The sequence below is a fragment of the Sphaeramia orbicularis genome, chromosome 10 (genome assembly GCF_902148855.1).
Source record: "Sphaeramia orbicularis chromosome 10, fSphaOr1.1, whole genome shotgun sequence".
Taxonomy (NCBI): Eukaryota; Metazoa; Chordata; class Actinopteri; order Kurtiformes; family Apogonidae; genus Sphaeramia; species Sphaeramia orbicularis.
Window position 1 is genome coordinate 22,891,501 of NC_043966.1, and position 24,979 is coordinate 22,916,479.

The window sequence follows — 24,979 nt, forward strand, 5'->3', positions numbered from 1 at the left end:
TGCTGAAGACCTTTACACAAGGACATTTTCTCTCTCTGGACTTGACCCCTGGACTAAAAGAACATGAATAATCCTCAACACCTGTCTGGACATGATCTTTTGCTATTTGAGAAAAAATACTCAAATAGCAAAATATAGAGAATATAAGTCTTCTAATACTGTGTAACATGCCTGTATTGGCACAAATAACGTGTTTATGAATTAATAAACATTGTGGGATGGGGGACTATGATCATGCTTGGAGGGGTTACTGGTGAACCAGTAGACAACTGGGGTTTGGATTTTTCCGACAACATTCAAGTTTAGAGAAATCTGTAACATTATTCAATAATTCTTTTCTTAATTATAATTGTCACCAGCTTCTTGTTTAAAAAATAATCAGTGATACTATTGAAAAATATCTTTCAGATACAGATTTCTACACATTGACATGATCATCAAGGTGCAGCAAATGTCAAATATGTCTGACTCGGTCCAAATACAGTTGTGACCCTCAGAACCAGCAACGTGAACACTGACTGTTGCACATCTGGAACTTTATTTGCAGCGAGTGTAGGAAGAATGTAGTCTAAAGAGACAGTGGAGGCCTTGAAATGTTTAACATAGCAGTTGATGGGTTTTTAAATGGACAACACCAATCCTTTAGAGAGTAGAATTTAATCATAATTTAATGGCAATAATAACAAATGAGGCACATCATTGTAAAACTTACATGCATATTTATTAAACACTATTATGTTTGTATTGTCTCTTTAACAGTAGTGGAGCCGTTCTGTACTCTGTTTACAATGCAATTATTTTAAATAAAAATGTGGAGCTGTAATGTTGTTGTACTGTGAAGCCTGCCCTTCACAGTGCACACGTGTCTGCTTTCAGTTGTGTTTACTGGCCTTGTGAAATAATCAGACACCACTATCTTAAAACAAAGACAAAGAAACATTTTATGAGCCTCACACACTCATGTCTTGAAAAGTAGATTAGCTGAATTTTTGCAAAAGACAAACAGAAAGAAAAAAGGATTGGTTAAAATAACTAATTGGGAGACTTTATGGTTACTAAGCTGTGATTGTAGAATCTATTTTGAGAAAAAGTAAACAGTTTAATTTCTCCATGTTAATATCTGCAGAACTAACAGTTTGTGTGTGTTTGTGTGTATGTGTGTGTGTGTCGGCAGGGTGCGGTTGGAGGCCTTCTCTGATAACAGCGGGAAGCTGCAGCTTTCTCTGCAGGAAATCATAGAATGGCTGACAGCCAAAGACGAGGAGCTGTCTGAGCAGCTACCCATTGGAGGCGACGTGGGGGCTGTCCAGCACCAGAGGGAGTTCCACCAGGTACTGTGTTATTTCAAGATATAGTTTTATGTACATACATCAATATCCAAAATCATATATTTGCCTCAGGGGCCTCACAATCTCTACTACACACACACACACACACACACACACACATACATTTTATTTGCATGCACAATAGTACTTGTTGTTCAGTACTGTTACACATAAAGCCCAGGTATTGATATATTGCAGTCTGTAGGAGCCTTATCCACTGAATATGCACTACACAGTTAAAAAGTGCATCCATATACATCAACGTCAACCATGTCTCATCAATACAGGCTAATGTGGATATAATCAGTGGTGTATTCTGGGTAAAGACTACAGCAAAGGGACAGGACTCCTGCAACAGTTTTTCAAACGCTCTATTGGTTTTGACACAAGTCCAGTGAAAAGAGGACCGAGGCAGTGCCTGTGGTCATGTGATGATGTGTGCTTTGCCGGTGTTAACTGGGTCTTTGAGATCCGGCAGGTTAAAGGTTTAGAGGCCACTGAGTTTTGGATGCTTTTATACAGTTATTGGTGCAAAAGAGAGGGCTTGGAGTTCTTAGATAACAGTAAACCTTTGCTCACAGCTTTTGCTGATATCACCGATTTTACTTAAAACTTAAAAGAGTTTATTGTCCGGTCTTGGTCAATACTGGATGCTTGAAACTATCTGCCGGGTCAGTTTTCATTGAAACTGTCAGTAGAGATGGTCCAGTCTACACAGCACAGTGTACTTTCTGTAGATGAATAATACGAGGTTTAAGGACATTTGGAACAAGATAACACATTTTCTTTGGATAAGCCTGCACAATAAGGCAGCAAACAGTGTTTATTTGACATTTATCTGAGCTCAAAGGTTGTGTGTTTTGCAGTCCAGCCTTTGGCCGTTCAGTGATTTATGTCTTTGTCCTTATTTAACCAGGCATGTTGACTACATTCTTATTCACAGCTGTGGCCTGGGGGATTAGTTGCAGTGGGACAAAGGGCTACACATCAAGTACACAAACACACAGTCTGCACAGTTACACCATAATTTGATACACAGTCAGTCACTACTTGTAAATTTTGATTTAACTCTGACTCACAGGTGAATTTACAGTTTCACATGGATTTTTGTTAACTTTTTAAAAATTCTGATGGTCTGTACAGAAACAGCTTTTAAAATAATGCCAAGAACCTGGATGCACTAAATATGAAACAAAACTAAAATTGCGATTAGCTCATTAACCATTATCTGATACGACAGATTGCCATTTGAACATTTAATTTTTTTTTCTCCGTTGAAGTTTTAAGGCTCAAGGGGACACTGGTTAAAGTTGCTGACAGTGTATTGAGCTTTCCCTCCTCTTCATCCTCCTCCTCTTCTCAGATAATTCCTGCATGGTTCAGTGATTTGAACTGGCCTTGAAATCCATTCAAGGGCTTGAGTGGATAGAAGGACCCACAAGCTCACAATATTACAGACCTTATCGATCATGGCATAAATCAGGGCCTTTTTAGTTTTTCCCAATACTTTTTAGGGTGGTTTTTTTTTTAGAGGCAAGACTATTCTTAAAACCTGTTTTTACCATTTAGATTAAATCCCTGTTTCTTACTTCACTTTGTGTTAAATTAGTTTGGACACAATGGGTTCAACTTACCTTTTTCCTATTTACTTTCCACTCAGAAACACATGAAATGGCATTACTAACACACAGGTTTCCAACTTTTTCCTCCCACACTTGTGTTTTGGCTTACTGTGCCCTTTGTGACATCTTGTAGGATTGTGTTGACGTAAACAAACTGTGCTCCATTGATTTTAGTTTTGTTGTACCTTATAGGACAGGACCTTTATCAGTCATCTTGTTAAAGATAAATTTCACCTCAACCTGCCAAGAATAGCTCCTGCAGTTCGGAGCTGAGACAAAAAAAAAATTGCAATCAACTCAGGGAGCATTTCATTGTTTCTTGGATATAACATAATAATATCAAGCCATATTAAACCTAGAAGGAGAATGTAAATGATACAGAAAGTCACCCAGCAAGAAGTCCCAAGTTTCTACTGTGAATAGGATTTGAAAAATGATTGAAGTTAATTAAGTGTTTAATGTCATTTATTAAACTGGTATTGCAGCTTGGCTTCTGTCAGCATGATGGCATTCTGTGGATATGCAGGAAAATCTGATTTGATAGAAGCCTGAGGCCCCAAGTAAATTTGGACTCTAATGAGAATTTTATTGAGGTCATCAAACTACAGGTGTTAGTTTATCCACACTGAGAGTTGCAACTAAACTAAAAGGAGAATAAGCTATCAGTCATCTTTAGCCCATGTCTATGCATCCAAGATAAGGACTAGTGAGCCAAAACTAATTAAAACACCCATTAAGAACTCTCTAAAGTCTGGCATACTCTAAGCTTTCCCACTCTTTTATATCAGAAGTCATTAGTTTGGCAAGCAAACAAACTAACTTGAGATAGTTGCAATATAAAAAGAATGATAAATAGACCTTTTTAGGACCACTATCAGCATATATACAGCCCTGCCAAAAAAAAATAAAAAGTCCCACACTCTAATACTTTGTTGCAACACCTTTAGTTTTTATTACGGCATGCATTCACCATGCCATCATAAGCTTTGGATGCTCATCCGATAAGCTTAAGAGGTGTCGACATTTATTTTTTAGCGTTTTTTTTTTCTTACTCATAATGTTGCTGAAATTACCAACCTGACCAACTGAAGCAACCCCAGATCATAACACTGCCCCCATAAGCGTGCACTGTAGGCACTAGGCATGATGGGTAATTACTTCATCCGCCTCTATTCTGTCAATCTAGACTCATCAGACCACATGAACTTTTTCTGTTGAAACAGTCCGATCTTTATGCTCTCTATCAAACTGGTGGTTGTTTAGGAAATAAGAAGCTACCGCATCAGTTAAGGTTAAATAACTTGTTGCTGCTGAAACATATCAATCACTGTAGTTACTCAGTGGGTGGATCTTACGTGTTACCTAGTTATATCAGGGTGGAGGTTTTTGGGCAGACTGTGTATATCAGGGTGAGAAATTTCTCCACTGGAATGTTTTTAATTAACAGTGTTCTATGTATATTATTATACACTGCTGGAGGACTCAGACACAGAAATTCCCCAGCAGACTGAATGTTTGTGGCCGCATGTTCTTCATATTATAGGGATCAATTTCTGTTAACACTGTCTTCTGTCCCCATACAAACAAACCAATTTAGATCATAAAATACTCCAATTGTTATTTTAGGATTAATATTAGTTTTAAGGATAGGGTTAGGCATATGTGTAAGTTTTGAAGAAATTATTGAAAGTTAACGTTCAGTACAAATATCATTGTTTTTATTTAGTTTACTTAGTTGAGTCACACAAATTGTAGGCAGCCTCATAAATAGCTCCAGACAGCAAGCAGATGGCATTTAGGGAAGTAGTTTTTTTTTATTTTTTTATTTTTTATTATTTTAATAAAACTGCTTTCAACATCCACAGAAATACAGTTATAAAACAGGCAATAAATCAGCTAATTCTGTTGAAGGCATTAATACTTGGTTGTGTATAGAATGTGTGTGTATGGTAAAACTACCTGGGATAGTCTTTCTCTTCCATTTTCTGCTAAATCGCCTTAGTTGTGGATGATGTATTTTGTGAACTGCAGCTCCTGTAGACATGCAAGCACACACACATACAAGTCACACAAACTGGTAATTGCTTCTATAACTACGGCCAAGTTTCACTTTCCACCCTCTTTCCAATTTTCTGTGCTGTCAGTTTGTACAGCGTCTCTAAAAGGCAACTTGTATTGACAGTAAGAGGTTTGTGCCTCCTGCTTCACCCTACTCCGACTGTCACCCAAACTGCACTGTGAAATTAACCCAATTAAGAGGACAACACAACAGCAGCCTTTCACTTGATTCCCTCACCACCTTTCCTGTCCTGCTATATTTCATTTTTCCTCTTCCCCCTCCATTTCTGCTGGTGTCTTTCTTCTACACTTGCTCTTATTCTCTTCCTTTCTTATCCATCTTTTCTTGTGTCTTCTTGCTTTAAAACACAGAGCTCAGTTGCTACTTGTGATGCACAAGCTTCCAAATCCACTATTAAATATTACCTCCTCTCCACTCCACTCTTCTCCATGTCCCATTTTCAGCATAGCAAGCCTTTATAATCTGAGATGCCTCAGCTTCCCAAGCGTACGGTTGCTCTAAAACTTTTCCAACAAAGCAGAGAAGAAAATTGCATCTCAGTTTTCTATAGAGAATTAAAGCATTTTAAGAAATGTGAATTATTGATCTTAAGTGGATTTATTCTGATGTCATGTGGGAAGAGTTTGCTCTGTGCTACATTGCGTGTGTGTGTGTGTGTGTGTTTATGTTAGTTTGGGTGTGGGTTTACTGTATTTGGGGAGGTGATAATGGGGAGCTTGACTGGGGAAGATATAATATTGAGGGTCTGTCTGCATGGTAGTGTGTATTTGGGCACGGGGATGAGTGAGCATTCCAGCAATGGAAGGGATTTGGTGTGTCTGCAGAATCTTTTCTCCCACATTTGAGAGGGAAAATGAAATGAAAATCTATCCTTCTCTGTGTTGTCATATGCACATTGACAGGGATTGTCCAGAGGGAGGAGTAAATGGAACGCCATCAACATGTTTAGGCTAAGTCAATGAAGTCATTTCCTCCCTCTGACTTCTTCTATTCCATGCATAATGTATCTTAATCTGATCTGAAGGCTTCGCTCTTAATGTTCCTTCAACCAAAGATGAAGCCTCTGAGTGTGAAATTTAGCTGGAATTAAAGTTTTAACATGACAGCTGGCTCAGGGAATCCATGGCTCAGCTCCTCTTTGGGCAGCAAAGCAGCTAAAGAGAGGATGGAGAGAATAAAGAGTGCAGAGGATGAAAGGGGGAAGCAAAAGCAGAGGAAGGAAGCGAGGAAAAGCAAAGATGTGAGGTAGAAGCAGGAGCTTGTGATTAGAGAAAGAGTGGAAAGAGTATGAAGAGAAACAGGGACAGGTTTTCTTCATGAATGTTGCACTGGGAATCTTATCGCATGCCACAGCTCCCTGCCATTACACACTTTTGCATGTTTGTTCGGCGCCGGCTGGTGTTTGCTGGTGTTTCGCTGGGGGTTTTCTGTTTAACTCGGCTTGCTGGGTGTTATCAGGTCTGTTGGTCTGGTCCCGGGGTTTTTAAAAGGGCATTGAAGCACTGTTACTGCAGCACCACACAAGGCCACTAATTCCAGTTTGTAACGTAGATTTTCAGCTGAAATTGTAATCTCTTCATAGCGTAAGAGGATTGAGTATGCAGGCTTCACCTAAGTAAATTACTTTGAAGAGAGGGAATATCCCTGGCATTAATTCACACACCTACAGTGTGTTTTATGCAGAACAAAGATTAGTGTAGAAGAATAAAGAAGGTTGATGCACTGGGTTTCTTAGAGGCCCTGGGGAGGCTCTGGTATCTTCTCCATGGTGGCATAGAGATGTGTGTGTATGTGTACACACTGAGCTTCATGCCTCTTAATTTACATAACTGGTGCTGTTGTGTGTGTACCACTAGAGCTGGTCTCGCCACCTAATTGGCTCATATTTGAGAATGGACCAGCTGACCAGTTCAGCCATTAGATTGGTTTTCCTATTGTGCCCTGGGCTCTAAGCACATTCATGTAATCTCATGTGTTCCTGATGGCACATCCCTGCTAGTGTGTGTGTGTGTGTGTGTGTGTGTGTGTGTGTTACATGTGTATTCAGAAGAGCCAATTTTCTCTCATGTCTTTCAGTAATGCCCTTTGATGTTTATGTGTGTGTGCATTTCCTTCAGACTGAGTGTTGGTGGTGTCATCTTTTTTTGCTCTGCATCAATTTAGACTGCATGTCTTGATTTAAAATGTCACGACAAGCTGTTAGGTCCTCTCCAAATGCTGCCTTCTTTTGCTCAAATTTAGTGGCTAAAATTAGTTTTGCTTCCTTACGGTCCAATCACGTACCAGTTCATTGTCTGATACTGTGTTTGATCTCCATCTGCTTGTAAAGACTGATAATGTAGTTTTATTAGTGGACTGTTTCCACTCAGGTTGATGTTATATACTTGTGGGTCATGACTCAAAGCGGGTCACGAGTTCTTGAGTCATGGAATGTACTGTAGTTATTTTGACAGATGTGGAGAAAAATATGCAGTAGACTCACTGTTGCCATGGTAACACCAACATTTGATTGAACGATGACACGACAGGTTAAGTTTATGTTTGTTAAGCAAGAAGGGAGGAGTGCAAATATGACCCCAAGTGCGTGGAAAAGTCATTTCATGATAAAATGTGCTGAATTTGTATGTAAACTCAGTTATAATGTAAATGTTATTCATATTCATATTCATAAGAATCAGCAGCACACATAATGATATTAATTCAGTTTATTATTAGAGTATTGAGCTATTGTGTACTTTGTTGAAAAACATTAAGGCTGTGACCACATTTATTCACACATGAATTTTCTAAAACGAGGTCAAAATTTCATTACTCTGGGAATATATTGGTCCAAAGTTTAGACATTATCAGACCACTGAAATAGGTAATGGGTGAAATGTCACTGGAAATAGACAAACATCTGAAGTAGTTGATATGAATGGATGCTAAATTGTTGGAAGCCAATGGGGGCTACGTAAAGCCTGGTTTATTTATCATCCATTAAACTAAAAGGCTGCATTAAAAGGCTTTATAATGCATTATATGGTTGCTGCTTGATTTGTTTGTTATATTAGAAATCCAATCACTGTCATGGGTTCGCTGGTTTCCACACTATGCAGAAAATATCAGGGTTCTTGTCTATAAATGAACGAGGACTTGCAATAAAAACAAATTTTTCTTAATATTTTGATTATTTTTCCAGTCTGGCTACTTGTCAATTGCCTGAGGTGATATTTTAATATTTAACTGTTTAAAACTCAGTAAGGAACACAAAAACAGCACATTTTAGAAGCTGAAAATACTCACTCCCACTTTAGTGGTACGACATGTAAAACTGAGACTCAAAATTTCATTCCAACTACCAACAGAGACGCAGCCTTTTTTTTTTTTTTTTTTTTTTTTTTTTTTTTTACAAGAAAGTTGTGATACTGGTGTCTGCACCCCTAAAAGGAATGCATAGTGATTTTTGTTTGCTGTGTTATTTATGAAGTTGCCTGAGTTTAGTAGATAAGTACCTAGAAGATATCCTGCGTCTCAGTGGGACCTTCCAAGAAAAATAACAGATTAAAAACAATGAAGTCGTGTACAGTTGGCTACATTTATAAGCTATCACTACAAAACCATCTTACCAGTCCAAGAAAAACACTGTAAGATCAGCGTCTTCATTCCTTTAGAGCTGCTGCTGACAATGGAGAGCACAGTTAATGTTAACCCTTATTTAGTTTCTATTTTTATCACTCCCTTTACTTGCTGCTGAATGTGGTTTGTTGCTGGGATCAGGTGTTGATAATGGTCACTTTGAAAGAGCTTAAGCCATTGTTGCCTTTACTGTTTACTATTGCATTCCCTGCTGCTGCTACAGTGAGTCATTGTGCCTTTTGAGGTACAAAGTGTTGTTGAAAGATGGTACAGGGTAGCAGGAGGCATTCTAGCTTCAATAAATACTATATGTTTGCAACACAACACACTGATACACTACTATGAACCTACTGTGACACTTTCTTTACTCAGTTCTTGGATGTTATGAACTGAAAATATCACACATTGCCCCTTTAAAAAAATGTATCTACTATCATAATTATCAGTGGTATGTTGATTGAAGTAATTGTTTGACTACCATGTTCTACTTTTTCTCTGTGACTCAATGCTTCCTCATATGTGAAGCAGACAGAGTTCAGTTCAACCTTTCAGACTCACTTCAGAAACCGGACACTGAGTTTGAAAACGGCTTATGCCTTTAAATCTTCTCCGCTAACACACATTCTTACTCTTTTTTCTGCTTCTCTCTCGCTAGGCATTCATGGAGGATGTCAAGTCTCGCGGGCCGTTTATCTACTCAGTCTTGGAGTCTGCCCAGGCCTTTCTGGCTCAGCACCCCTTCCAGGAGCCAGAGGAGACCCTGACCGATGGAAAAGGTCTGCTCCATTCATACTCTTTGCCAACTGCTGCGCAAGCCAAAATATCATACTCACAAACCCCTTCAGTTAAGCCCTGGAGTTCATTTGGTTGGACCCATGCAGGTGAAATGTTCCATTAGTAGTTATTAGCAGTGATCCGTCCTCTGGAGTCACACAGGGTTTAGGAAATGTGTCTGGGTCGGGACCAATTAGCTCTGGTTCACCAACTCTAAAGCACCATCTGGTCAGATCAATAATATCGCTCCAGTGTTTCTTCACCCAAATGGCCTCTTTGTAAACTTGGCTCTCACAGTTGTTCACCTGGGGAGTACTGTAGCAGACTACCTAGTAATCTAACTCTGATCTCCATGTGATTAGAGCTGGTTTTGGACCCCTGCCTTGTCATTCCACCTCTTTTAAGTCACACCTCTTAAAGCAACACCACAGAACTTTTGCTCACAGAGTCCTCCTAAAGTCAAGAAACGGTATTGTCTGTAACAACAGTTGGAAAATCTCTATCTCGGTAGTACTCACGCATTTGTTGACAAGCCATGATTGCCAGCAAACGTCCTGAGGGAAGAAAGGAATATACTGATCTGGTCTTCCTCAGTGAGACATGATTAGAATCACCCAATAAAAAGTTTGAAGCCTCTGGCGAGATAGTCTGCAATCTCTGTACAACATCAAATACAGAATCGGCATTTCCCTTTGCAAAGTGAAAGTGAAATTTAAGACACGTTACTAATTCCTCTAAGTCTCACGCTGTTGTTAAGCTCATTTACCTTTTTACTACCTCCTGAAACTTTACAAACATTAATTTGAGGGGACAGGGTGTTTGTTTGTTTTTTAAACGGTTGTTTTTTTGCAGTTCTAGGGGGTACCCCCGATACCCCCCGGTAACTCCTGGGGCAGGTAAAATGGGTGCAATGACTCAGACAAAAGTTCAATGTCTGGTGTACTGATTTGTTTTCGGATAATAACAGAGTTGCAGTATCATTCATTAATATACAGACATACCCCACCTCCCTGGGTTTTACCTGTTACATCAGTATTGCGGTTCAGTCGGAAGGAGGTCCCAAAGCCATCAATGGTGAGATCGCAGTTGTGGTCCTTTTCGGTGAGCCATGTCTTGGTGAAAGCCTTGACACAACAGTTCTTCAATCCATTTGGAAACGAATGTCCCCCTGGAGCTTGTCTTCTTTATTCCTTAAAAATGAACGTAAAAGCTCAAAAGCCAGTGTTATGACTCACTACTGATCACTGCGTGTACATGCACCCATAACTTTCCTGACGCATCAGTGACGTATGCCGTAATGCAGTAAAATTTTATAGTTCTTTTTGTGTAGGGGTCCCAACCCGAACCCAGAAGTTGCATAGTGCCAGTGCAGGCAAGACAGATGCTCTGGAGTGATGACGAAAGTGTAATTGAATGTATTGTGAGTAGCTGTACCACCAAAATGACCTTGAAAATATAATTTGAAGGTTGAAAAAGTCTGTTGCGTGGCTTTAATACTATTTTTACACCAAATATTAGAGCCTATATTCAGAGGGTTTTTTTATGTCCATAAAACCTGCTAAAATGAGCCATTTTACACCTTTCATTCTGCCAGTAAATGATTTTCCCTTTCTGTTTCCTGCCTCCTTAATATTTTGCCAGTGTTACAATATGACATTAAACACCTTGCTCATTGTATAACCAGGTGTCATGTTTCTATCACTGTTGCTGAGATGGAAAACCAAATGACTCGCAATAAATGCTGGTAGTAAGACAAATGTTAGTGGTTCTTTTCTATCACCTCTGCTCTCACACACTTGATAGGTTTGTCTTTTACCCCTCATGTGGCCCCATTTAACCTCTTCTAGAAGTGTCTCCACGTCGGCGGATCTTGAATGTGAGCCGCTCGGTATGGAAGCAAGCGAACGTGGCCAGTGATCTGTGGGAGAAGCTGACTGCACGCTGTGTGGACCGGCACAGGTCAGACATGCTTTTATATTATGTACATCCTGTCACGTCATCTTCAATGTCAAACGCTGTAAAAACACTAGGAAAACTCCAAGGGTTGTTGTAAATGGAGAGAAGTTTTTAAAGCCAACAACAAAGTATGATTTACTGTCACTGTCAGTGCAACAGTTCAAGTCAGACAACTTAGCACAGCAATGTTTTTGTCCTTGGAAGGCTTTTAATTTCAATGTCTAAATTTGTTTTTCCAGACAATTAATAAAAGCATTCTAATCCATGTATTTGTGAAGCTGAAAATGTTTTTCTGTGTTCCTCAAAAGCAAAAGTTTAAAGGCTTTTCTGGTTTGTATGCTTTCATTGTTTGAAAAGAGAAATATATGACAAAGTTGAGAATTATTTTTCACTTGTTTACTCTGTGAGTGTACATACTGATCCATAACAGGATTTTGCAGTAATACATTTGTTACTGACACAGTTATAATCCATAACCTGATTACAAAACGTGGGTACTATAATTCATTTCAGAAACTATTAGAAAAACACATTTATCAAAGTTTAGATCACTGAAAATCTGGAGCCTACTTTTCATATTATTAAAATGTGCAGCAAGAGGCAATTATATTGTGAAGTTATAAAATGATATAATGTAACATGTATTATAACCGGAATGACAGCCACTAAATGAGAACAAATTATGTGTTTGGCTTCATGCTGTATGAATTCTGATACGCAGTGGTTTTTTGTTTATTGTTTCACATTAGCTCCAAATTTTAATGATGCAGGTAATTAAATGTAATGACTTAGTATTCCATCCAAAACCACAGACACATGGAGAGGACATTAGAGCGTCTACTCCAGATCCAAGCAGCAATGGAAGAGCTGGCAGTGGCCTTGGAGCAGGCAGAAGGGGTCAGGGACGCCTGGGAGCCTGTCGGAGACCTCTTCATCGACTCTCTGCAGGACCACATAGACGCCACCAAGGTACACACACAGACTGTGTTTAGTACAGCCTAATATTTATTAATTTTGAACAAAAGTTGGAAGTGGTAGTGAGTGAAAAGCATGAAAGTCTTCTTTATGACAAAGATTCCCAGAGGTATACTGGCCATATTTCATTGTATTTCACACCACAAGATTTGGAAATGGTCCATCTTCAGCCTCACAGACCACACAACCATACACAACACACCCACTTTACTACAACACACCTCAATACACGACACCCCACCATGACCTTTTCACCTAACACTAACCAAGAATAATCTTAAACATTATGTACACAGTAGCTGTGTCCTGAAGGTACTGCATATCTGAATCTAGATCTACTTACCAGAGCTGTCTGTACATATCGCATCTATCCCACAATGCATTAAGGTCATCATCATTTGTTTAATGGTGGGTGTCAAAAAGGTGCATTACCACCTACTACTACACTGGAATATGGGACCAAGTTCCCAAATTATATACATTAAAAAAGAAAAGAAAATTCAGACAAAAATGGCTGTGCACTGTGTGGGTTCAATGAATTAGTACAAGTGCAAGTGTATGAAACATTATGCTACTATTTACAATAATAAATATACATACAAATACAAAAAATTGCTTATTTTTGCAGATTGGAGTGTTGAAATGAGCTAAAGGCAACTAACACTACAGAGCAACTGACACTAAAAACTGATTCTACAGAATTGCATGCTGGATACTTAATATTGTGGATGTATATAATGGATATTACATACTTTACTATAGCAGTATACAGTGCAGTATGCTGTAACAGAATATTAACACGGTGCACTACATTGTCAGATGACCACCAAGCTTATCGCCTTGTCGTCTTCATTCTTGATTAAAATGGGTGTGTACAATTCTGTGTATTTGCTGAGACAATAATTATAATAAATACATGTTGTTTGCAAATACAAACATACTTTATATTTTGAGAGGAAAGCGCAATACCTGTAGCATGCAGTGTCCATTGTACCTCTTGATGTTCCTGGGCAAAAAGTTCAGCCTGTATTACAAACCACAGAGGAGTGGAGTGGTGAGTGCAGGTACTTAAGAGTCCGTGGTCATGCAATATTTTATACAATGCATTGACCACTGCTGTTACCCTGTTATGCACTATTCATAATGTCCATTGCACTAATGGTTCAATTGTCAGTGTCCATTGCGTGAATGGTTTCATTCTCAATCTCTGTTTTATTTTTAAATATGGTAAGATTAAAGCAGCATATGACGTTCATCATCAATTTTTCATCAAATCTGGAAAAACCTGAGTGATAGCCTAAGTATCACGAATCAGTTAGTCTTTCCATGATTACGCACCTGAATCACTTCCCTCACAGTGAACAACTTCGACTCCATCACAAGCAGTCTGTTTGTTTACATATCAAACCGAAACAGAAACCAAACCGTCACTCGGGCCTTTTTTGGAATTCCACACAGCTGCAGTTTTACTTAATCACCGAGTCCACTCCTGTCACCAGCAGTTTCCATTGTGGGATAACTTCTGTTGCAGCTTATTGTGTTGTGTTGCGGTTAATTGTGTTTTGTTGCAATTAATTGTGTTGTGTTGCGGTTAACCGTGTTGTGTTTTGGTTAATTGTGTTGTGTTTTGGTTAATTGTGTTGTGTTGTGACTTATTGTGCTGTTTTGTGACTTTTGTATTGCTGTGACACATCTGGGCCACTGTAAATAAACCCCAGATATAAATAGTTTTTACCTGTGCAGTAATTTAATTGCGTCCTTTGAGGTTATTGCCTCCAGCTAATGCTGAAATTTTGACACTGTGACACATAATAAACAAACTTCAAAACGATGATGTCCAGCCTGTTGTCCATTAAACTATAGGACATGTTACTCATGAATATTAGATATCTGTCCTAGTACTACTTTAAAATGTTTGTTTTGGATGATTGTGTACACATTGCTGTCAGGGCAGTTATGATCTGAGTGATGATGACAGGCATGTGACACTTCATAGTGACAGGGCGACATGAAGGGGACAATCCTCACTTGAATAGATGCTGTTAAACAAATTGCGGGTCATTGGTGTAGTCATTATGGACTGTCTCTGCTGTCTATAATTGTGTGATGCTATTCATTAGATGCGAGGGCACTTCACAATAATCACGTCAGTGTTTAGACAACTGTCACAGCCAACACATGTTCAACTGGGTCTCTAGGGCATGGCTGACAGTTGGCCTCATCCACTCCCTCACCCACTTACATTTCAACACAGATGTACACAACAGCCTGTGTGACACCTCACAGTCCATTCAAAAACTGGAAATGGAAAACCCAAATATTTAATTCAGTTTACCAGAATTCTGTTTTCTGTCTGTCAGATAACATTTTTATAATGTTCCATTTGTGGGATGTTGGATTGGAAAATTGAAAATGTGTACATACAAATGAGCAAATCGTTAGCGTTATAACATAATTGCCTATATGTCATATTTTTGGCCAAATTGTGGTATCTGCTTAACTTTACTCTATTAACACTGCTGATTAAGTTTTTGTCATTGACTATGATCTGAAAAAATATGACTTAGGTAATTATGCTATGAGGCTAATGAAACACGTAAATGTAAATATGAAAGACCATATACAAATATCAAGCGTACACATAAACAAGTACATTTGCTATATAGAGATTATAAAGTAACAGAGATACATTCACATTCCTAAAAAAAAATTTACTTTTTAGGAATATTATATGTGTATACAGTTTACAGTGTGTGTGTGTGTGTGTGTGTGTGTGTGTGTGTGTTTTTGTGTATATACATATATATATGTGTGTGTGTGTGTGTGTGTGTGTGTGTGTTAAGGCTGGGCAAGTTAACACGTTACTACCGTGTTAACGTATTCATTAAATAACACCGACAATTTCTTTTAATCTCACGTTAATGCCATTTTATTATAACTCATATTATTCTGGCCTGCTTGTGTGCGTGTAGCAATTAGCTCGGCAGATAGACAACAGGTTTCCCAAGAAAAGCCAGACGCCCAAAACTTCTCTCCAAATCTTTTACTTGAGACTCACTTTAAAACTGCAACATACATACAAAATATGTCTCAGTTCTGTTCATTGCCTTAGTACATTTACATGGCATTATACATTTAAATGAATGGGAAAAAGACTGCTGGCTCGACGTTAACTTGAATGGGAAAATCCATAGACACGCTAACGATTAGCATTTACAGATTAATTTAAGATTTACAACGTCTTTTTATCCAGCAACAAAGGTTCACATCAGAGATATTTTATACTATTTATTCTTACAACAACTGAACATGAAATACTCACAGGCAAACGTTTTTGGGGCCATACAAACAGAGTGAAAGATACGTGTCTGTTAGTTCCTTCTTATGTCCGAACTGACTACGGGAACACCGCAAATACAAAACATACGTTAGTGCAACTTATTCCAAACACTAGGGCCCCCTTTTCTTGCTTTTAACAACGGAACATCACATATTATTGGGCTTATTAGTATTAGTACTTATTAGTGGGTTTAAGACTCCTGTCAATCACTCACAACCAGAAATAAACTGGTGGGGACATACACATGGAGAAAAGTACTGGTCTTTACATGGACATTTTCATTTTAAATGTCTTCAGATGGTGGGGTTGATAAGGCCAAAGTTGTTTGTAAGCACTGCAACGTGGAATTATTTTTTATCACCAGAGTACTTCCAGTCTGAAATATCACTTAAAGGCAATACACGCTGTTGATGCTGGACCCCCCCCCCCCCAAATATAACTATGCGATTAATCGTGATTAATCACAGAAATCCATGCAATTAATTGTGATTAAAAATTTTAATTGCTGCCCAGCACTAATATGTATATATATATATATATATATATATATATATATATATATATATATATATATATATATATATATACACACACACACACACACACACACGCACACACACAGTATATACATGGCAGCAAGCAGCTGTGTCTGGAAGCAAAGTGTTTTCAAGGTATCCATCTGCTCTTTCATCTTAGTTTTATGAAAGCAGTATCTGAGGAACAGCTTGATGGAATTTGGTGGAAAGATTAACTGAATAAACTGTTTTGAAGATCAGAGTCTAATGGACTAAAGACAATATCAGTATCACAGAACTTATTTATGGCTATCACTCAAGAATTCATTCTTTAAAATATGTCAGAAATTCACATAAATATGTAACTACTGACATTTCATATCCTAAAGGTCAAAGGTCAGTTTAACTACGACATAATGGTCATTATTTGTCGTCATACTTGTCTGTAAAAATAATCGCAACAGAAACTGGAATCATACATGCCAAAATGGTGAGAACTACTTCTACGTCACTGTATTATACAAGAATCACCTTTTGTTAAATGTTCTTTACTACATGATTTTATAAATCAGGAGAAGACATGGATATTATTCTTACACATTATAAGTGCGATAAATTCCTTAGTCCTGGAAAGAATTGAATGACTTTCAAGTGATATGAGGAAAAAAGTCTTCACCGTATTGAGAACTGATTTCAAGACATTTGGGTTTTGTTGACATTGTCACTGACACAGTAAAGACTTCATGTTAAGGAAGTAATCGTATAAAGAAACACACCTTCTTTCGTGGGGTTTCTTTAGAGAACTGTGTATTAAATCTCACAGAAAATAAAATAAATGGAGTCAGTGCGGCCCTCAGTGCAGAATCGAACAGTAAATGAATGTACAAACACAAAAGCTGCCTACACACTCAGTATTGTTACACTGTAGACTGGTTTAATAGGTACTCTGTCCTGCATACTGTATAAACTCCACTGTTTTCCTTATTCCTTACACATAAAGTCTATGAAAACTAAACTCAAAAACTGGTTTTAGTCCCTTACTATATATTTAATTGCACTCATGTAGGAGATTAATACGTGGTTGCTGCAAAAGAACTTCCAAAAACACAACTGACAGGTATAGTGGATTACATTTCAATTGATTTTTTTGTATTAATTCGATTTGTGTGGAATTTGACCAAACTGGATGTTTGTGCAGTATTCTCTCATTCTGTTTATTGTATTTTTCTACATTTAATATGCCTTGTATTTCACCTGTTGTCACTTTCTCCTCTATTCAGCTTTTTAATCCACTTCGCTCTGCCGGTCTCCCTCTCTCTTACAGTATATTTGTCTTTCATTCATTCCTGCAGTTATTTAAGGAGGAGCTGACGCAGGTGAAGGAGGGCATGAAGCATATCAATGACCTGGCCCACCAGCTGGCTATCTCCGACGTCCATTTGTCGATGGAGAATGCTCGTGCCCTCGAGCATCTTAACAGCAGATGGAAAGTGCTTCAGGTAGAGTTCACTGCCAGTTTATGTTGTCTGTTTGACATTGTCGGCGCTGGCTTCTCCAGCCGTCAACCACCTAACTATAAACTGGCAACTTCTCAAAATGAACGATTTACTTCTTGGGCCACAATTGCCAAATAGTCGATCATTTCAACCTCTTGCAGTTTAAATGTCAGGCTCATCTTTTGATGTTCTGTTGCACAAACAATTATCATGAGACTGGATAAGACAAGGTTTTTGTTTTTTTTATTTAATGTTCAGATCACACGTCAGTGAGTGGAAATTATGCTAGTGAGTAAGACAACAAATTCCAAGTGACTGTTTTAGGCCATGTCCACACGAAACCGCATCTTTTCCTATCCAATCTCTTTCTTTGTCATTTTCAAAAAATTGCTCTGTAAACACAGTCGTTTCAGGAAATATCTGCATCCACACGAAACGACTGAAATCAATGTAGTGCAAATGCCAGGCCTGTATGTGGCATTGTAATGCTCTCACAAAAAACGGAGAAGAAGACGTGGAGCATGCACATAAAGCTTGCTTGGTTTTGTTGGGTCTGATCCAATATTTCCTTCTGGTTGTCCCTTTCTTCGGTAGATCCAAGAGCATGTAGTGAATATTGTTAGCTATGGTTGTTTGTTGCTCATTGTAATGAAAGAGTAGCTAAAGATTTAGATTCGATATGTCCAATAAGTTCAATAGCTGTTGTAGCACGAGTACTACTCTGTAGTCCACCATTGTTATTGTTGTGAAGTGGCATCTTGCTTCCAGGGTGAAAGGTTAGAGAGGAGGGGCTATGACATTGTCATGAAAGTTTCTATCACTCCAGACACCATTTTGAAACAAGAACACAAAAACTCCCTGAATTGGGGTTAAAGCAAATATATTGTTACATGTAGGAATATTGAGTCAACAGACCACAATCGTCCAAAGCCTTGCCCCCTGCTGTCTGACCTACAGAAGAATTCTTATATAACTTATATAGGTTTAGTCTTTTCCATGTTAGGTTAACTATGAATTGATTGGTTAGGTCTTCAACTCCACCTATATAAACATTTTACCTTAAACAGTAAAAAGGGGACACATGGTCAGTGAAGTCAGTAGTGTTTCCTTAAAGAGAAGGTAGACAGTAAGTCTCTGACTCATCATTTTGTAACAAGCTTGACATGTTCACAGCAGGTGGTCATATGTTATGCAATGTTTAAGATGGGAATACTGGACACTGCAACATTTCACTTTTCTTCATCATTACTATTTTAGAAAAGTTGCGGTTCGACTGTACAAACCAGTGTTTTCAAATGCATCCACTCTGGGACCTAGTTTCAAAAAGTTGCGATTTCAGTGACTGATAACACCTGTTTCGTGTGGACGAAATGCCTATCCGACACAAAACTTTTGCGGATACGACCAAAACCGTCTTCGTATGGACAGGGCCTAGTCTCTAAAAACTTTTCCAACAGCTATTGACTGGTGTTTTTCAGGACTTCTGTTTTTTGATGGAGCTCATTAATTTTTGAACTCATTACTTCTATATTATAAGTTGCACCAATTCTCCAACTGTTAAGATATTGTAGTCACATACATGGTCGCTGGTGTTTCTATGTATAACGAACTGAAATGTAAAGCGAGAAACATTGCATTATAGATGATGAAGAGATTAAAGTAAAATGAATCAGGATCTGAACCCATGTACTTCAGTGTATATGAAGCTAAGAGAATCCAAATCAGTGAAACCAAGGCATATGCTCTTAAAGGCCTTCTGAAACTTTAAAGGATAAAGTGCCTCAGATTCACTGAACTTCCTCACCCTTTCCTTTGCTGCTTTGCTGAATGTATGGATGCAACATGCAACATCAAGCGTAGCATTTTTTTCCCCACTGTGTGTAACGTTCAGCCTTTCTCCTTCATCAACCACTGTAGTGCTCCTACAAGCACAAAAGCCCACATACCCTTTGCACCTCTTGAGAAAACACCCCATTAGATAACTTTCATGTCACCTTCTCAACAGCCTGCCATGTGTGGCCTTGTGATCAAGTTTTAATTGCCACTCATGTCTCTTTCCTCTAAACATGACTTTTTAACGTCCTTGCAGCAATTATTTCTGAAAGTATTTCTAGTATCCAGTTTGCACATGACAATGCAGAGCTAAGGGCTTGATTTATAAAGTGGTGTTTTCCTGCTCTCAGGCTGAAGCAAATAAAGTAAATTGCTGCAACTGAAGCCTTTGTTCTCCTTGTGAAACCTGATGGATTGTTCGGTGTGGTTTCAGATGCCAGAGCTTTTCTTGTAGTTTGCCTTTTCTTACAGTATCAAAAGTAATTGAAGATATTTAGGTGGCTTTTCCAGTAATACACACTTTTTCTGGACCCTGTTTTCTCATCTGTCCTTGCATTTTTTTTTAGCTCAATCCATCCATTTATAGATCACTTATTTGATCGCACTGACCAAGTTCAAGAGCTCTTTGTTTAAAAAGATGCTACAGATACAAACTGAGAGACAAGCTCTTTTTATCATGTGGGAGGCAATGAACATGCATATATATATATATATAGGAACATTTGATGGTGTTATTTTTATGCACATCAACAGCCTACCTTCTTTACCTCTCAATTAAAATGTCATAAAGTTTTACTCAATAAACTCCAAGATGCATACTTAGTTAATTGTTGACTACCTGAAATATCATGGAGAATTTTGCTGCGGTTTGTCCGCAAGGCTCTGTGTAATCTGAGGACAGATTGTTAGGATTCACTGAACATTCTTTATCAAAGACAATCACATAAAAGAACACAATCTGGGACACATCTCACTCATGTCCTGTTGCTATGCAGGTAAAAAGGAGTTCTTTTATAACACAGTTCATATTAAATCTTTGATGTATTGTGTCTTAGACTGTGAGTCCTCTGGTCCTTTGATTCAGAAAGTTAGTAAGAACTCCTCATCCTCCCATGTGATCAGCAATTGTAAAAAGGCTTTTAGTATCAATGGTCACAAGAAGATACTCATCTCACAGATCTCAGATTTCATGTAACGTCAGCAAAAACATTAGACTCTGACAGACTCACCTGATATTGTTTCCTTGAATTTTAACTGAAGATAAAGAATGTTAAACCCAGTCACCAGAATACAATGTAATTTGATATTACAAGTTACTTTTTTGCCTTTCCTAATCTGGCAACTGGTGTTTATGGTGGATGGTGAGTATATAAAATTTAGGAGTTTACATCATGACTTTCTCCGCAGTATATATCCCCAGTATATAACACAGAGGGTTATAGCGATCAGAATCAGTCCATCAGTTCCTCTGTCTGTCATCATTTCCGTCATATGGCTTCAATTTTTGTTCATGTGTTTTGTTGTTGTCTTGCTGTTTGTCCTGATTCCATTGCTGAAAGAGAACTAGAAAACCATTCAGTATTTTTCTATTAAACTACTTGACTCCTCTGCCGATGAACAAACTCAAAGAAAATAAGCTAACATCACTGAAAAGGGCCACTTTTCCATTTTATGTAGGATACACCATCCCCTGAGGGGTTTTGTAACAAAGGGCTGTTACAGAATAAAAACACTTTGGTTAGGATTAGGAAAAGATCATGATTTAGTTTAACCCATAAAGACCCAAACAGCCACCGGTGAAAAAACCATCTACAGATATAAACTGTTCAATACCTGCTGATCCACTAATTCAATCAATCCATGTAAATAATTGGTGTAAAATGCAGTTTGTCGTCTTTTCATGGTCATCAGATATGACCCATTTGGACGTTCAGAGGCTCTGTAGTGAACATAGAAACATCATCATCTTCTACAACATTGATTCACCAGTAAAACCCAAGGAGTTGGATCAATGACAGTGGCTGGAAATACATGTTTTTACATTCAGTTAGCAATATCTTTGCTGAAAAAGTAACTTTTTCTTCTTTTATCTCTGCTTTGATATAGTTTGATATAGTTTTCATGAACATCTACATGATGTGTGAATTAAATATAGGAAAACACATGATTTACACCAAAAAATGCAAAATACAGAGGATAATATTATAAAAAAAAATTGATGATAAACCAATTAAGAAAGGTAGAAATAGAGAAAAATTAATTTGGGAAGTGCCACAAAAGTAACACAGTCTTTATCGGTTAAATATAAATAAATAGCTACATTGACTCATATTTATTACATCATTGCTGACTTTTTTACCCTCAGCTTAGTGAGTGTTGCAGGTGGCTCTGTCTGTATGTCTTTCTGTCCGTCCATGCAATTTTTTCACAAGGTTCATCTTTGCCGTTCCTCTGTGCTTGTTAAAGACTTTCTTGCTAGTCTAGAACATGAGGAAGAGCTGAGAGCATGTTTTCATTTCACTTATAAAACCACCATTCATTCACAGTCCGGTAATCATTCTGCCGGTGTTGACATTGAAATAACTTCATATAATGGGAACAAAGGAACTCATTCATAATATACATACATATTCGAGTGTATTTGCTGCATAATGGAATTATTGGCTGGGGTGAAGAAGATTGAAGGGAGGCGTCTGAAGTTTATCTGAACAAGGCCCTGCTACCTTTCCTTAACCCTCTCTAAGGTTTGTCAGTGGCTAAGTCTAAAAACATCATTAATTATTATATATGACAGTAATTTCTGAGAAACACTTAAAACATAGGCATACACTGCTCATACCACTCTTTATCTTTCATTATAAGACACATTCACTGTATCTTTTTTGTCAGACAATGCTTAATCAATGCCACAATTAATGACAGAACATTTAATTCCATCCATAGTTGCATAAATTTTTTTTGTCAAGATCTTGTATTGAAGATGGAGTTGGATTATTGCGTAAGTCTTTTTTTGTCACCAGACATTCTCGGTGCTGTTCAGGTCTGGACTCTGTGGTGGTCAATCCATGTGTGAAAATGGTGTCTAACGCTCCCTGAACCACTTTCACAAACCTGATGAGCATTGTCTAGTCTTTATACTACCTAGAAGACTGACGGTTGTTTAAGAGATGAGAGGCTACTCAGTGCATTAGTTAATGTTAAATAACTTATTGCAGTTGAAAGATATTAACCATTACAGAAATGATCTCTTATCTAGTTGCTTAGATAAACCCAGGCAGTGACCTTTCTTTTTCTTCCACCAGGCTTTACACAGAAAGAAGTGTTGCTATGACACGTATCTTTGGTTCAGAAATGTCAAGGTTTTTAGTGGCTTGTAGAAACATACAAGGCAGCATTTTATTCTGCTGACTGGACTGAGAAACCTCTCTTTTTGTCGCTCATTATCTGTCTTGTTTCTCTCTTAATTAAGATGATAAATGTTGAATCCCAGCAACATCATTTGCCCTGCTGCTTTTGGCTACTCTGACTCCTGAGAGAATGTATTTCCAAATTTGATTTGCAATATTTGTCGATCATGGATAATTTAGTCATTTATCTTCCTTATGGCAGCACAAATGCGTCTACAACAAATAGATTGTACAACCCGTAGCTGGCAGTAACATCTCCACGGCACATTGACAATGCTCTGTATTAGTCCAAACCAATTTAAGTCGTACTTTTCTTTTCTGGCAGGAGAGCAATGATGTGTGTACTCTGAGAAAAGCTAACTTAATATATTTAACTTTACACATATTACGACTCATTGCTTTCGCTTCTCTTTGAAGTTTAAAGGCCCATATTCTTCCTCTTTTCTCTTCTTCTATTTATCAGTCTCCAGCTCACTGCAAGGGGATTTACCTCCTCCTATTGTTTGAGGATGCGTTTCAACATCCAGCTGACAATGATTCATGTGCCAAATCCAATACATTTCAAATAAACCAGGATTAGGGAGGCTAAATCCCAATTTGTGGGAAATATAACTGATGTGAAGTGCTTCCACAGCAGCATTGGCAAACTTAATTTTGTCAAGTCAGTCACTATGGTTATTGATGCTGCACATATGAGGTTACGCACATAGCCCACTCCCTGTTCGCTCTCCCACAAGCAACCAGGAGTCACTGTCCTCATTTCAACAAAAATATATTATTTTGTAATCTTCATCTTTCCTCGCTGCTGCTCTTCAAAGGCTTTCATAGTCCTTCAAGAGGGGCAACGGAGGGAAAAGACATAATTTATATTCCACAGTTATCTAATGGAGGAGAAGCAGGTGGTCTGTGTATGTGTGGGTCTGTTGTGGGGATTTGTAACGGAGAGGGATGAACAGCATGTATCTCTTTGATTTAATTCTGTGTGTCTCTTTAGGGTTCAATAGAAGAGCGGCTGAAGCAGCTCCAGGACGCACACCGAGACTTCGGACCTGGATCGCAACACTTCCTTTCCAGTAAGAGTCCTCTTTGCTATTTGAAGTTAGATCCTCATGTCGCAACAATTTGTGCCATGCTGTGCCAAGGCAATGTGTAGGGGGATAAAAAGAAGGTTAGATTTATCACAGGTCTGTTTGATTATGAAAGACAACTCGTGTGTGTGTGTGTGTGTGTGTGTGTGTGTGTGTGTGTGTGCGTGTGTGTGTGTGTGTTAGGGTGCATAGGTGTGCCTGTATGTGTATTTAGGTTAGAGGTGGAGCCAGCAGGCATTGTTCGTCTGTCTTCATCAGTTGCAACACACTATTGTGATAAACATCCCTGGTGACGCTCATCATCATCCACTGCTCTCATTTGAGCAGATACATATTTGTGAATTCTGTGTCTTCTTTTACCTGCTGCTCTTCAAAGGCTGCACAGAGATAGCAGGGGGCTTAAAATGTGATTTACTTAGTAGGAACTGATAAAGAAGTGCAAGAGCTGTGTGTTGTGGGGCTTTTTATGTGACTGCTCAGGTGGTGTGTGTGTGTGTGTGTGTGTGTGTGTGTGTGTGTGTGTGTGTGTGTGTGTTCGACCAACCCCATCACGTTTTTACTGTTGCCACACTGGCTCACAGATGCCACACTGGGGCTTATAAAGTAAAATCCCATTGCCAGCTCAGCCTACTGCACCCTGCAGGAATGTCTGGGTTTGTGTCTGCGTTTTTTCTGCCTCAGCATGCCTGTTTTTCCACGTAGCATATAATTTGAGAAAATGCAGAATAGCATACATGGTAAATATAGTATGAATATTTCATTGGCTTCAACAGTCAGAAAGCATGTGTATCTCAGCCTATGACATCCTCAATTTTCTTACTTCACATTGAGAATTTTGCATCATTTAACCCTTAATTGGGCAAGTGACTATTTTTGGTAATTTTGACATACATTACAAGACAGTGACAGCAACAGTTACAGGTAGGACAGTGAGGCAACAATCTCAA

The 24,979-nt window shown here is 38.4% G+C and overlaps 1 protein-coding gene across 2 annotated transcripts in view; it reads left to right on the top strand.

Moving 5' to 3' along the window:
- Positions 1–24,979, top strand: part of drp2 (dystrophin related protein 2) — a 105,658-nt gene that overhangs the window by 24,938 nt on the left and 55,741 nt on the right. For both annotated transcript variants that reach the window (XM_030144770.1, XM_030144769.1), the window contains exons 3-8: positions 1,175–1,331; positions 9,304–9,424; positions 11,270–11,381; positions 12,191–12,347; positions 17,561–17,707; positions 23,939–24,017. In XM_030144770.1, coding sequence (XP_030000630.1) covers positions 1,175–1,331; positions 9,304–9,424; positions 11,270–11,381; positions 12,191–12,347; positions 17,561–17,707; positions 23,939–24,017 — 773 coding nt within the window. The remainder of the gene's footprint in view (positions 1–1,174; positions 1,332–9,303; positions 9,425–11,269; positions 11,382–12,190; positions 12,348–17,560; positions 17,708–23,938; positions 24,018–24,979) is intronic.